Genomic DNA, 14,784 nt, shown 5'->3' with positions numbered 1-14,784 from the left:
TCTTTCCCCCGCCTTCTGCTTTTCTCAAAGGAAAGGCCACGGTTTCCTAATGAATACATGGTGAGCAGTTCTGTCCGTAGCACACTGTGATGAGTAAGTTGAATAGTGCATGGTGAGTAATCTCTCCTCATGACTCACAAAATATTTTCTGATGTTGACCTCTGTTTTTATGCCTGCCCTGCTTAATCAGAGCCGAAGTGAGTTTATTCTTTTGTATGCCGTTTAACTCCTTGACTCCCACGTACCTGCCCTGTTTTTTGCTTGCGTTAGGTTGCCAGACACCAATGATACTGTGTTAAAAATTTTAATTTTGGTATTGGGTGAGATACAGGCCTGGATAAAGGAAGTACGTTAGGTGCTCGGATGGGTGAGCGAGCAGAGTTAATGGATCTAGGTGGTCTTAAATAGGCTAATGCTGATAGGGGATGGCATCTGTAGTCATACTTCAAGAACTGATATGCATGACTTGGTCCTTATTACTTAGATCTGATGGATCTAAGTAATCTAAGGTGGATCTAAGTGATGGATTCACCCCTTCTGGGGTGACATCCCCTTGTAGTTCTAACACTTGTGGATGTTTAGGTATATTCCAGAGGATTGCCCTTAAATTGGTTCATTCTCTTGTCTCTGACTTTTGCTATAGTTAAATTTGAATATTTATTGGGTTTAAATATGGACATTTTTCATACCATGAATCTGTGAGGTGTCTGAGGTTGTACTTTGAACGCCTCTTGACAACAGCTCCTGCTTTAGGAGTCCCAGCCTACTGTGCATGGCGGAAAAAAAGGTGCATGGGGTGGTTTGTTTCTGGTTTTGGTGGTTTTTTGTTTTTTTCGGTTTTCTTTTTTTTTTTTTTTTTAAAAATCTGTATCGGTTCCACAGTCTGGTCTGGCATGGTTCTGCTGATGCATCTCTGGCACCAGTGAGGGGTTGCTTGCCTATAGAACTGAGCAACAGGAGGCTTCAGAGCTGCTGAAGCTGATTATTGTCTCCAAAATCAATGTTTGCTAAACTGCACCCTGAGTTTGTGAATGTGGAAAAGCCTGTTCCCTGGCAGCATGTGCATCAGTAAGAGGACGCTGTGGGTTCATTTCTCTCCTCTCCTTTAGGCTTGCCCTGAATGGGTTTGCAGTGTGATCAAAGTAAGTGCCAGTGGTGACAAAGGAGGGACGGCGAGGCACAGCCAGGTGATGAGAGGAGGACAGGGCTGGTGTTGACTTTGAGTGGCTTATGTTGTCGTGGCACTGCGTCCTTCACCCGGACGGCTGCAAATGACTCGCTGCCTGTCATGTTAAATAGTGTGCAAGTCCTTTCAAGTTTCAGAGTTAGACATCTGCCTGTCTTGCCTTGCTCTTTTCATCTGGTAGGCCTTCCCGTTGTTCGCCTGCTGAATAGCATTCCCCCGCAAGATAACTGAAAACCTCCGTGTGTGTCAGGTTTTTGTGTGCCGTGTTCCCTCCCCTCTCTGTTTGACTTGTAAGGAGTGGGCAGTTGTGCTGTGATAGCGCCTGGGAACCTCTGCAGCACAGGCTGCTGACGGGCAAGCCACTGTGGGTCCCGGTAGGGTTACGCTCTGGGTATCTTTTACCAATTTTGTTCCCATCATCCAGCCTGGAAATCTCAGGCCCTTGACTCTGTCTCAGGAGGGGACAGTCCTGGCTGTGCTGTTGTGCGCGTCTTACCGGGGTGAGGTACCTCTGCCGTGAGCTGCTGAAGCTTAAGCCTCCAAATTAGCAACTGTGAGGATAAGTCTGGCTTGAATAATTCATTGATTTGCCTGTGTTCCTCCTCTTTGCTGCTGACTTTCCACTCAGCTGTAACGGCAAAAAATTCTCGTTGACTAATTGAGCGTTGTCAGAGCATCACCCTGCAGCTGTTCGAGGTGTACGTGTGTCCGCTGCCGAGGAGTAATGGGATACCAGCTTGATAATGCTGGACTTTGTACAGGTGGAAGGGTGCAGAGTGTGTGTGTGGTGTGGGTTTTTTCTTTTTTTTTTTCTTTTTTTTTTTTTTTTTTTTTTTTTTTCTCCTCTCCTCTCTCCACCAGTGATACAGCTGATACCATTCTGTGACCGAAGGAATGTGCTGTGCTGGAAAAGCTCAAGGGCAGGCAGTGATAATGAAAATCGCAGCCCAGCAGGGAGTGTCACCTTTGAAATTAAAGATCAACGGTAGAGATGAATAACAAACCTTGTTTAAGAATTTAGGGCTTTTTTTGTGTGTGTGTGTGTCACTCAGCTTTACTGGAAATAGTTTTTTCTGATGACTAGCTTTGACTTCTGAGACAGGGGAGTAGGTGTGGGAGTAGTTGCTGAAGCTGAGTTCCACAGCATAGTATGGTAAGATCAATTTAGGAAGGTCCTAAATTGGACCTAAATTGGCCCCTTTGATGTTGCACCTTAACCTGCTGGAGCTGCGGGCCGCTGCTGAGGGGTGGGCCTGTGCCTCCCCCCAGCCTCTTGCTCTTTTTCCCACAGAGATCCAGCCCTTCCTTACCCCATGCTCCATTACACTCCGACAGGATGAGCTGCTGGAAAACAGTTGCACGTTTTGCACGTGCGTGTGGTTTTTCCTTTGGATCAGTTTGTGCTGGAGGGGGAAGGTGGGCTGCTGGGGGGGCACGGTGTCCCTTCAGCCGCTGTCTGCCGTTCCTACGCGTGGTGGTGAACCCTCTCTTGTGCTGCTGTGAAGCTGCGTGTGGGGCGGCTCTGTGAACTGGATCGCTGAAAATATCTGGGCTGGAAAAAAATGTTCCAGTGTTTTCACAGCCGGCCCCCCCTCCGCCCTGATCTGTAATCTGACTCATGCTGCCTTCCCAGGGCAGCAGTGCTGGTACAAAGGAGGGGGTGGCAAGCGGAGGAAACTGTTGAGCTGGCTTTGCCAGGCAAAACCTCCTCACACCCTGAGTAATCGCCCAGAAATTCAGCGGTGGTGGCAGAGGTTAGGGGATTTTCTCTGACTTAATAGATGCTGTTGATGCAGCTTGTTGGGAAATGCTTGTGGGGATGACTAATTACTTATAGAAACTTCGCTAGTGAAGAAAAGGTTTGAAAACTTCAGTAGACTTCCGATTTCTCAACACCCGTCTGCTTTCCCCAATTCTTAAAAAAAAAAAAAAAATGTGGAGTGGGGAGAGTGAATAATGTAAAACTGGGAAATAATTGATTCGGTAGTTTCAAAACTACTTCGGTTTCTCTGCTGCCCAGCAAATAAACAGAAGCAAATAACAGAGTTGGCACCGTTGCATCACTTTTCTGTTCTTTTCTGCTCTCACAAATGCCAAAGGGAACCCAGCAATGTGCTGTTGGGAGGTGAGGTGGCCTCACAAGGCAAGAGAGACCGTAACCGTACAGCATTTAATTGCGCAGCATGTTGTTATTACAGAATAGCTGTTTTCTTCTGGGCTTTAGCCTTTGAAGTATAACTTGCCATGAGTGACAATTGGTGCTTGTTCAGTTTTCAGACTGGCTTTTGTTCAAAGCTCTGACCCGTTGGATACGAGATAAATCATGAGTTCAGTTAACATACACTTTTTTTCCCTAGTATTTCTGTATGACAAGTAAAAGTTGTGCTCTTGTATTGCATCTTAAGACCACAGTACTCTTTATTTTCCATATAACTGAATTATCTGAAAGGTAACTGTTGAAAGACAGAGTAGCTGTTCAAGATTGCCTTTTCTTTGCCCCCTATCAGCAGATGAGTGAGGATTAATGTGGCTGTCCTGGCCAGAGTTCAGCTCTGGCAATTCATATTTATCTACCTAAAAGTCACCCATCAGTTACAGTCGGACACAGTATTGAAAGCTTTTAGTGTGCCAAGGGAAATCCATGCCACCACATGCAACTCCAACTCTTGTCCTTCATGGCAGCCTTAATATATATGGGGATGATTATCCTTTCAAGTCTCAGATATGTGACTGAATTGTGTTTCTCCTGGGAATTTAGGCAAAATATCTTACCTCTTGGTATGCAAGATTTATGGGAAATTTAATCACCCTTCTCCCCAGACAACCATATGTCTACTTTTGTACTCTTCCTTCTTTCTTTTTCTCCTTTCATACTGCCTTGCTTTTTTTTCTTCCTGCTCTGAGTTAACCTCTGACTGTCTGATTAAAGCTTATCACAGATGGATAACCATGAAGTATCTCAACATATTTAAAATATTTTTGATTAATTTATTTTCTCCTTCCTAACAGAAAGATCCACAGAAGGAAGAGAAGTTCATATTAGGAATCGTGAATGTGATATATTTACTTATATATGTAGTAATTATTAAAGATAAGACAAAACTAACACTGAAGAGGAACAAGAAATAAAACTGAATATACGATGGTATTTGCCACATGCTGCTATAGATATCGAATTGAGTAGGTATTTTTAGAGCATAGGAAGAGGGTGAGTATATTTTGCAGCAGGAAATGATGGCTTCATAGATATGAACAGATCTATGAATAACGAAGGAGTTCCTGTTTGAGTATTTCGTTTTGTTTCATTTAATGAGTGAATGAGAGTTTCCTAAAAATCTACACTGAAAGAACTTTTTAGTGTTAGAGGGGAAAATCTAAGGAACTACCGAAGACAGCTAAATGAAGCATTGGAAACTTTAAAAAAAACAGAGCGCTACAGAAAGTTCTGAATGAGTTGCTTAGTAGAAATGAACGGGGTTTAATACTGCTTCTGCAACTGAGAAACCTTCAGATCTTTTCTGTGTTGTGTGAAGGGCAATTTCCTGAGGTTTTGGTGTTAATTTGTTATTTACTTCTTAGAGCTCAGCAATATTATTGGCGTTGGACAGTGTATACTTCTGAAATCCTAAGAAGTTTGAGTTTTTAGGACTGCTTTCTCATCCCTCAGCTGGATTTCTGTTGGGTTGCAGGTGGTTCCCTCTTGTCTGCCTATCTGTTGGTAGCAAAGCCCTTTGGGGAGAGATCAGATTCTGGCAGCCGCTGACCCTCTGAAGCCGGGGGTTGGAGCCTGCACTGATCTCGCTTTGGCTTCGTCCCTGCTTTTTAGAAGAAACAGCGATTTGCAACGTATGAAGAGTAGGTTGTAATATTGTAGGGTCATTTACAAGTCTTTAAAATGGAAGCTTTTAAAAATGGTCGGCACTTGGAAGTTCTTCTGCATGGTTCAAAATCTGCACTGGGTGTAGCTTGTATCACTGCTCTGCAGCACAAGTTGAAGCTTACGGAGGGAAAACCATAACCATTCACATTTTTCTTCTGTACCTCACAAACCATCTTTCTTTAGGAGCTCAGCGGGCTTCAGAAAGAATGCAAGGTTTTATTGCTGACTTCTGTTGTAGCAGAATATTTATGCACGTTAAGCGGGAGCAGAATTTCGGAGCTGTCCCAGATTGAGTATCTTTACGGAAGGTGAAGCGGTTGTTTATGATGTTGTCCTACCAGGGGCCAGCAGGATGCTTCCCTTTGGCCTGCCAGTTTTCCTCGCAGGAGGTGGGGATCAGCCGTTCCGACAGCAAATGCTGACTGAAGAGCTCGGCTATGCCACAAGCTTTCTCCCAGCACCCACCAAGGGTGTGGGAGGATTGTGGGCCTGAGAAAGAGATGGTAGCCACTCTTGCCGACAGCAGTTTTGGGACTGGGTATTCATTTTACCAGCAGTAATCCTGTGCTTAGGTTTCACATAAAGGTTTAAGTTTCTGGTAGCGTGGATGTATATGGCTGTTTTCTGCTACCCGCACCTCTCCAGTTACTGCTGCATGGGGGGGTTATTTCTTTATTAACACATGGTTCATGGTTATGTGAAAGCTTGAAACTGGTACGTCTGCAAGTAGAAACAAGTCTTGCCACGGCTCTGTCCACTTGCAGTTGTGTCTAAGCTGCCCTCACCCTTATAACCGTGTGTTTGTACACTGGTGTGGTGAACTGGTCTGGTTGAAAGGTAACTAAGCCAAAACACCAAAAAGGTTTAGTTTTAGCTGAGGCCTTCCTGACTTTGCTGTGTGTGTGCACAGGCACTGCTGGCCCAAAGCAAGAGGTGGCTTTTGGGGAAGCAGTGGCAAGGCCGGTGGCTGCGTTGGTTTAACCTGTTTGTGAAATGATGGTAGGGCCACCTTTCTTGTTGACTCAAGTGAAAGCCCCGCAGTCTGCTCTGTCCCAGAATAAGCGATCAAATGGTGCTTCAGCTGCTGAAATAGCTACAGCATCCACGTGCTCCCTCCAGCTGTCGTATTGTGGGAACAGTTTATAATTACCTAAAACTCAACTGCAAGGGCAGTAGGATATACCAGTGCAAGGTACTGTTTTACCAAAATAGTTGCATTCCTGTGTATATTCCAACATTTTGGATTTTTTTTTAACTAGTCTGTCTTTTTGCATAATAGAACTACTTCTTACTTATGCAGACCAAAGCCAGTAGGTCATCCTTCTGTAACTGTCCCATGTGGATGTTGCCTTAGACACTCTTGTGGAGTGATTGCCTGTTAATATGTTTATACAGCCCCTCCTACACACTATCACGGGAACCATTCCCTCTTGCATTTGTGCAGTGTCCGTAGCAACAGTTGGAATTGCTGGGTGGAAAGGCAAAACGGTTTTATTGTGGTTTGGGTAGCTAAAAGTGCGGGTCTGTTGCTACGAGATCCACAACTGTCTTGTCTACAAATTCTGGATTACCTGTACTCATGCTGTATGAGGATTACCCGGAGCACTTTGGATCTTCTTTTCTAATGCCCATTTCTTTTGTTAAGTCTGTACTTTTGATATGTTCTGGATATTGGACCAAACTCTATTTTTTCTTTAAAAGTCCTTAAGTAGCCATTAGGGAGGCCATAATGCCCTCCATGTTTTCCATTTAGTTTTGTGTGGCTGTAAGCTTACCAACTACTGAAACTACCTCAAGCTTGTCTGCTGTCTTGCTGTGTGGGAGACGGCTTTCAAAATGCAGTCTTGGTAGCTCTTGCTTCCCTCTCTGCTTCTCTGTAGCTGGGAGGAAAAGAACGAACACAAGCTGTTCTCTGCAGGACATCTCTTTTTATACATACTAATATATATGTATACTTTTGAATGTCCTTATACTTTCTTGATTAAGGGAACAACAGTAATTGGATGCTTCAAAGAAGACTTTTGGTCCTCGTCTCACTTGTAAGAAAACTTGTGCTTTGGTTGTTGCCATGGAAGCTAAATGATGCAGTCTTGATTTGGGATAAAATCTGGTAATATCAAACAAAGTCTAGCTATACAATATGAAATATTGCAAGGGGAAGACTTTCCCTCTTCCTTTCTCAAAGTGTAGCTAGCAATTGAGCATGAGGCAAAGACCTTAAAATGCGATGCGACTGAAGGCACTAGCTGGCAGGACTGTGGAGCTTGAGATCTTTCCTTTTGTTCAGCTGGCCCGCAGGCAGCTCTTTGCCGCTGTAGCAGCTGGAAGTACTTTGGTTTCGGCTTTTCATAGACCCTTATCAACCACTGTTTGCAGGTGTATTGAGTGCTCTGGACATAGAAGCTGTACTGGTGAATCTTTCTAGACGGGGTGTAAATGAAGTTAAAGCCTGGGAGAGGAGGAATGCAAACTCCTGACAGGCTGAAGGCAGTGCTTTTGAGAGGGCATCCGTGTGCCACGCAGAGTGCTGGATGCTTTCCTGGTTCCTGTGGGGAAGCTGCAGCTGCAGCAGCTCACGTTGCCTTTCTTGGTGTCTAGAGAAATGCTTATCATCCTCCACAGATGGAGGAAACCTAGGGGACATTAAAGAGGCACTTGTCCCACTAGCCTTCTGCAAGATTGATTGTCTCTTCCTAATCCATCTTTTTGATCTCTGCTAACCATCTTGTCTCCAGCTGTAACATCCTCTCCTTTGGATTTATGGACCACTGCCTGGGGAGAGAGCTGCCACTACAGGCAACCAAGCTGTTGTTTAAAACCAGGGGCTAGTGAGACTGACCTCTTTTGTTTTGCGAGTTAAAGAGATCATATGCAGGTCAGAACTTGGCAAATCAAAATGACTTCTGTTAATATATGAGTGGAGTCGCTGTTTAGTACTTGGGAGCCAGTGTAGGATGGTTGAAATGTTGGAAGCAGAATGGTATCTAAAGACAATCATTAAAAGGTACACGAGTGTTGCCATTGATTTACTTGTGACTAGCTTGTTTCAGGTTTTGTTTTCTCTGAATTGTTTGGAGTCATCTGGTGGACAGTGAGAAGCCTGTAGATGTCTTCCTCTGGCTTTGCAAATGCCTGACCACAGCTTGTCTGTCACGCTTCTGAAGAGCTGCGTTGGTCACCTAGCCTGTTTTTGGGGGAGGAAGTGTGGTCTAGTGAGCCAAACACTAAACTGGCTCTGCAAAGGTAAGAATGGCTTTTAATGTAGAACAGTTTAGTCTTGGGCAGTCAAAGCTGGGCACAAAAATGTTCCTGTCTATGAAGAGTAGATAAGGGGTCTTAAAGTTCTTTGTACGGTGCTTTGAGAGCTACTGGATGAAGGCACATGAATGTATTTCTTTTTTTCAAGACCTCATCCGGATTTTCCAACCATTTTTGCTTTTTGCTACCTTCACCACGTAGCGCTGTGTAGACTGATCAGATCTCACAAGGATCCCACTTTGCATGTGGGGAAATGAAGTTTAGGAAAATACAGTGCTCGCTCCCACGCCCCAATTTACCCTTATCCCTGAGGATACACATTTTTCCTAAGAAGGACCTAAATGTAAAAAGATGTGACTTTGGAAGAGCACTAGGGTGTTGTTTCGTGTTTCGGGCAATGACGGCTGCCCAATTTAATTGAACATGTTCTTTGTGTTTGAGGAAGAAGCGTACAATGTTTAAATCTGTTGCTTTAGGTTAGAGATTCACTTTAGTGTATGAATTGTTGCACTCTGAGATAAGTAGTCCTGTACAAGTACGCCCGAGAGTCCAGGATGCAGTACTGAAATACAGAATTATATCAAAATAATGCCATTAAGATATCCTAAAGGGATTATAACTTGAGGAAATGTAACCAAAACGGCCACACAAGTGGAAGACCGACTAGTGCTTTATATTCGGTGTGAATTACAAGGCTTCATAACAGCTAGCTTGTGGCAAAAATGTAACAAATTGCAATTTTCACTTTACCTTGCTCTTGCAGAGTGTTCTGCAAACCCTTCCGATTCTGCTGTTTCTGTTAGAAATTCAGTGCTTCGTAGAACAAAGTCACGCGTAGATGACTGAAACATGTCTGGTACTGTTCATGTGATGCACAGTGCGACTTGGTGTTAGAGTAATAGCTGTGATTACTACTGAGAACTTGTAAGTTCTGGTCATTCTGATGATTTTTCTTTTTTAAATTTGGGTTAACAAACAAAGAGTATGTGATTATAGAGCACGATAATGATTGCACAAAAATACGTGTTTGGAAAGAGCTTTTGGGCACTGCCTTATTTGGCCTTTAAAACCACCTATAGGGCTTCTCATATTTGTAAGATACAAAATGTCTTTTGTACAAAGAGGTCTGGCTGACTCGAGCATTGAAACACACAGAAACATTCATTATCCTTTTTTTTTTTTTCCCCTCTTTTTTTTTTTTTTTTTTTCCTTCCCCTTCCCCCCCCCAGTGATCAGAGAGCTGAGCCCACACTGCAGGAAAAGGTCCTGAGAACAATCAGGATGGGAAGCTTTTGGAGAAGAGGTGAAGGGAAAGATCAAACTCTTAAAAATCGCTCTGTGGCCTGATCTCCATGTCCTAACAGACAAAACTGCTAACACAGCTTGTTGATTTGTGTAGGAGGACTCTGTCGGCTTGGCATGGTGTGTGAGCAGGAGTCGTGCATGCTGGTAGGGCTTCTGGGCACTAGCATACTAAAAGTAATAACACTGGGTGCCCTCCTGGCTTCAGACTCCTCAACTCCTGTGATTGGAGTTGTAGTAACATGTGGTTGGAGAAATCTGCTGCAAGAATGGGAACTGCGAAGCCCTTCATTTGTGCTGGCTGAAACCGTTCTCCTCTCTTTTCCATAGAAAATTGGATTCTCTTATAAGTAACTTTTGAAAAAGTGTCTGCTTGCTTTCCATTATTTTCCCAACGAAATGTCTTGGCAAAATCTATTGAATTTTCTCTGGGAGCTCACGTTTCAATTTGAAATTGAACGTTTAGGTTGAAAATAAGAACCCTTTATAATAAAGTTCAGCTGGAGAGAATTGACTGCAATAACTAACTTTTAATGTGTGTTTAGATTTTTTTTTTTTATGAACTTGTCATGAATAGCTTTGGGCATTCTCAATAATTACTATAGACTGCAACTTTTTACTGCAAATACTTAGTGTGTAGACCACATTAAAGAGATAAGGTCTTGTCTCATGAAATAGCTTCCATTTATGTGGCTCAGAAGATTCCAAGGGCCTCTCGAACTACATAAATATAAGATCATTGCAGAAGTACAGCCAGGCCAACGCGCAGCACGTAGTATGCTTCACATCAGTGTGTAGGGGAGGAGGGAGGGAGAACAGCTTGGAGCGGAGTTGGAGGATGAATGGAACTCTTCGTGACAGAGAGTACCGTGGCATCATCTCGTGACTGCGAACAGAACAGATACGCTTCTTGAGACTCATCCAGAAGGCTTCTGCACAGTGTTTTTCATGATTGATAGCCAGTCTGTTTGTAGGAGGCTCTTTACCAGGATATTTTACTGACAAAGCACTGTGAGTACGGATGCAGATGCAGCATAAAGCTGTGCTCTCACAGATGACTGTTGCCAAAGTATAACACGACGTGCTTGTATAACGTGCCTGTACTAGAGATGTAGCTGGCGTGCTGGTGTTGGTCATGGATCACTGCAGCCTGGAAAAAGATTTTTTTTTAAAAAAAAAAAGTAGGTGTCCGAATTCGAGAAGCTTCAGGCCATCTTTGTGCGGGGTTGACTGTTGGCCAAGCCAGGTGTAAGGTTTGTCAGACCTCTGTGATCGCAGCAGAGCCATTGGGAATTGCCGTCAGTCCCTCCCAACCTGCTGGTTTCAGTGTTCAGCCGCTGCCTCTGTACAAGGATCCGGGTTAAAGCTGCTGCACCGAGCTCAGCTGCGTGTCTGGCCAAAACCAGTGCATCTGCTTGAAGGGATGATGGGCAGAGGCTGATGCTGGTTGGAGTGAAATTTGTGGTTTTGGTGAGGTTTCTATTCAACTTGCCTTTTGAGTTGCTGAGGACTCTCTATCAGTGTCATAAACAATTGCACGAATACTGATGTGATGACTGGTGCTGTTTAATGTCTATTCTTATTAAATCTTACAACCATAGTGTTGAAATGGGACTAAAAGTTTCTCTGAAGAAAGGGAAACTGCTCTGTATTTCCTTTAGATGTGTTTCCCCCACTTCCTTCCCCCATTTTCCATGGCTGCCTCTGCTCTGAATGTTAGGAAATCATCTCTGATTTTGTTTGCGAGACTCACATGAGATCTCAGGAGCTTGTCTACTTGGACAAAGTATGTTCGTTATAGAGTATAGTAAACCTGGTGATTCAGTGTGAGAAGTTTAGCAGCAGTAAATGTTGGAATCGTTTTCAACTTCATTATTCCTAGATCATGACACAAACTAAGCTCCAAAAGGCCCCTTCTGGCTGGCGTTTCCACTTGAGGTTGTGTTAATAAAACCACTTGCTTAAATTGAATGATCCGTAGTTGTAGATGTGCATTGTGATTTTTCTTTTTCTTTTCTCTTCTTTTTTTTTTTTTAAAAAAAAAAAATGTATTTTTCTCATTTTAACCCAAGACAAAGGAATCTGTTAATTAAGCAATTTTGGTCATTTATAGGGGTATTTTCATGAAGCCCTATAGGACAAGGGGTTTCTCCGTGTGTTCTGCTAGCGCTGAAACTGTCCAAAACCATCAATGAAGAATAGAGCTTCTTCAGAGAAAACGGTTATGCCAGAATAAGCGTGAATTCACTTTTCTGGTATAATGTGCTTATGTTGATAAAGCATATTCTTACTATACAGGAACACAGTTTACTGGAAGAGCTAGATCAGCCCAAGGGGTTTCTACTGTGATAATTCTGCGTGTAGCGAAAGGTGAAAATTTAGAGGGGATGTTTATGGATGAGCTGACTGTCTTGGGTTATTTTTATGCTTTGCAGATAAGAAAAAGTCCTCCTGTATGCTTTTTTTTTTTTTCTTTTATATGTGCATTGAGAGTCAGGAGCAGATTTTAGTTCAGTCGCTTCCCTGTTTTCTAGGCCAAGATTTATCAATGGAATGAGTTACCTGGCATTTCTGAACTTAAACGGGGTGACCATTGCTGCTGTGGGTTTCTGTTGGGTTTGGGCAGTCCCACTCCAGGTCCTGAGCGAACGCCATAGACTGGAGGAGGCAGAACCCCAGATCTGTTCTGCATGGCTTGCGATGTTCAGGGTGTTTGCGTAGCATCGGCATGCTGTTGTGAAAAGCGACCAAGGTAACGCTCAGCTTCTAAGCCACCGAGTGTTTGATCCCAAATGTCCCGACTACTGTTATGTTAGCTGTTTCTCCTTTTTGATATTATAACAGGAATGTTTTGGTTTTCTTTGCTTAGTCTCCCGTGTGACTCCTAGATATGGGGTTTACTTTTTGCATTCTTAAAACAAAAGCTTTTCCTGGCAAAATAGGAAACATTCCTTCATACCTTTAATATAACAGACTTCAGAAATGTTTGTCTGCCTTTCCCTCTCAGTCATGAGATTTTTATCCAGGTATCTAAAGGGCTTTGTACAAGTTTCTTGGAATGAGAACTTCTACAAGGCTGGCTGATCCTAAGTATATAAATTGGTTATAGAAGGGGAAATCTGTTTCCTCATGCAGATATGTAAGCTGTGATACTGATGGAAAAAGTTTCTATTTTACTTATATCATGTCCTTCCACGCCTTGAAGAAATAGAAATAATCCCAGCTGTTTTCTGTCATCTGTCCGTTAGTGTTTCCCTTCCTTCCCCTGCCCCCAATCCTATGCTTTCTGTTGCCTGTCCCTACCCTTTGCTATAGAATTTTCCGCTGGTAACTCTCTAGAACTGACATTTCTGCAGCAGAAGACAAGGGAAATTATTTGAGAGTGAGTGAGCCTTTACACTTCTAACTCTGGAAGGTCCTCAGATACTGGACTGGTAATTAAAAGGTCAAAGCCACTTCAAGAAATAAATGTCTTAAGTATTACCTCAAGTCTGTGCAGATGGGCTCTGGTAACTAAGGCTTCACAAGATGGATACAACAACATGTACAGGAACTCCTGTAACTTCCCTAAAATAGATTTTTTTTTTTTTTTTTTTTTGTAGCATGGTGTGTGTACATACAGCTCCAAGGGCTTTTTTAGCATGAATTTGGAATGGCTTGCTAAACTCACTTGTGCTTCTGCTGCTCCTGAGTAAACTCCCAAATTAAAGTCAACAAGCATCCATGGCTCACAGTCTAGTGTATACTCGCAGTGCACAAGTTATAAAGTGTTTTGTGCGTGTGTGTTTTGTTTTTCAGTTCATGAAAAGGTCTGTGTACTCAGGCCTCCTTTTTTCTTTTGTGTGTACTGTGAGGTTTTTTCCTACACTGATATCCACTCCTACTGTTTATTTGATGCTTTATTTTAGAAAACCATTCACTGTGCTAGAATCTTAATTCCCATATGGAGACGTGAGCATGTACCAGATGCTAGGTCGATGAAATCAGCTGTTCATTGTGGAACTTGCAGTCAAGTACCTACTGCATACCAATAATCCTCACCGGTTTCAGCTACACAATTCCTGATTTCACGAAATGACAAAGAAATAGGTAGAATGACAGTTCCTTCACGTAAATCTTCTGCTAGTCTGTAAACTTGAAAAAATGTATTTCCTTAAGCCTTATTTTTTCTTAGAGGGCTCATAGAGATCTGCTACACCACTTAGACTCTCACAAGTCTATGGGGCTGGATGGAATCCACCCAAGGGTACTGAGGGAGCTGGCAGAAATGCTCACCAAGCCACTTTCAATCTTTACCAGCAGTTCTGGCTCGCTGGGGAGGTCCCAGCTGAGGTACAAATGAGATGCCCATCTACAAGAAGGGCTGGAAGGAGGATCCGGGGAACTACAGGCCTGTCAGCCTGACCGCAGTACTGGGGAAGGTTATGGAGCAGATCATCTTGAGTGCCATCACGTGGCACATACAGGACAACCAGGCGATCAGGCCCAGTCAGCATGGGTTTATGGAAGGCAGGTCCTGCTTGACCAACCTGATCTCCTTCTCTGACCAGGTGACCTGCCTAGTGGATGAGGTAAAGGCTGTGGATGTTGTCTACATGGACTTTAGTAAAGCCTTTGACATAATTTCGCACAGCATTCTCTTGGAGAAACTGGCTGCTCATGGCTTGGATGGCTGTACTCTTCACTGGGTAAAAAAAACTGGATGGATGGCCGGGCCCAAAGAGTTGTGGTGAATGGAGTTAAATCCAGTTGGCATCTGGTCACAAGTGGTGTTCCCCAGGGCTCAGTTTTGGGGCCAGTTCTTTTTAATGTCTTTATCAATGATCTGGATGAGGGGATTGAGTGCACGTCAGAAAGTTTGCAGACTACGCCAAGTTGGGTGGGAGTCTTGATCTGCTAGAGGGAAGGAGGGCTCTGCAGAGGGACCTGGCCAGGCTGGAGCCATGGGCCCAGCCCAATGGGGTGAGGGGCAACAAGGCCAAGGGCCGGGTCCTGCCCTGGGGTCACCACAACCCCAGGCAGCGCTCCAGGCGTGGGGCAGAGGGGCTGGAAAGCTGCCCGGCGGAAAAGGCCCTGGGGGGGTTGGTCGAGAGGGGGCTGGATAGGAGGCAGCAGGGTGCCCAGGTGGCCAAGAGGGCCAGCGGCATCCTGGCTTGTA

The 14,784-nt window shown here is 43.9% G+C and overlaps 1 protein-coding gene across 4 annotated transcripts in view; it reads left to right on the top strand.

Annotated features, from left to right (window-relative positions):
• Positions 1-89: 89 nt before the first annotated feature.
• The window catches only part of DOT1L (DOT1 like histone lysine methyltransferase), a 72,728-nt gene continuing 58,033 nt past the window's right edge, over positions 90-14,784 (top strand). For 3 of the 4 annotated variants that reach the window (XM_035899751.1, XM_035899750.1, XM_035899749.1), the window contains exon 1: positions 90-112. In XM_035899751.1, coding sequence (XP_035755644.1) covers positions 110-112 — 3 coding nt within the window. In that variant the 5' untranslated portion in view covers positions 90-109. The remainder of the gene's footprint in view (positions 113-14,784) is intronic. The other variant, XM_035899754.1, reaches the window with a different exon arrangement.

This window comes from Egretta garzetta, unplaced genomic scaffold, assembly GCF_000687185.1.
Source record: "Egretta garzetta isolate BGI_Z169 unplaced genomic scaffold, ASM68718v1 scaffold418, whole genome shotgun sequence".
Lineage (NCBI taxonomy): Eukaryota > Metazoa > Chordata > Aves > Pelecaniformes > Ardeidae > Egretta > Egretta garzetta.
The sequence above is the reverse complement of the archived record's forward strand: the minus strand, read 5'-3'. Positions and strand labels throughout refer to the sequence as shown.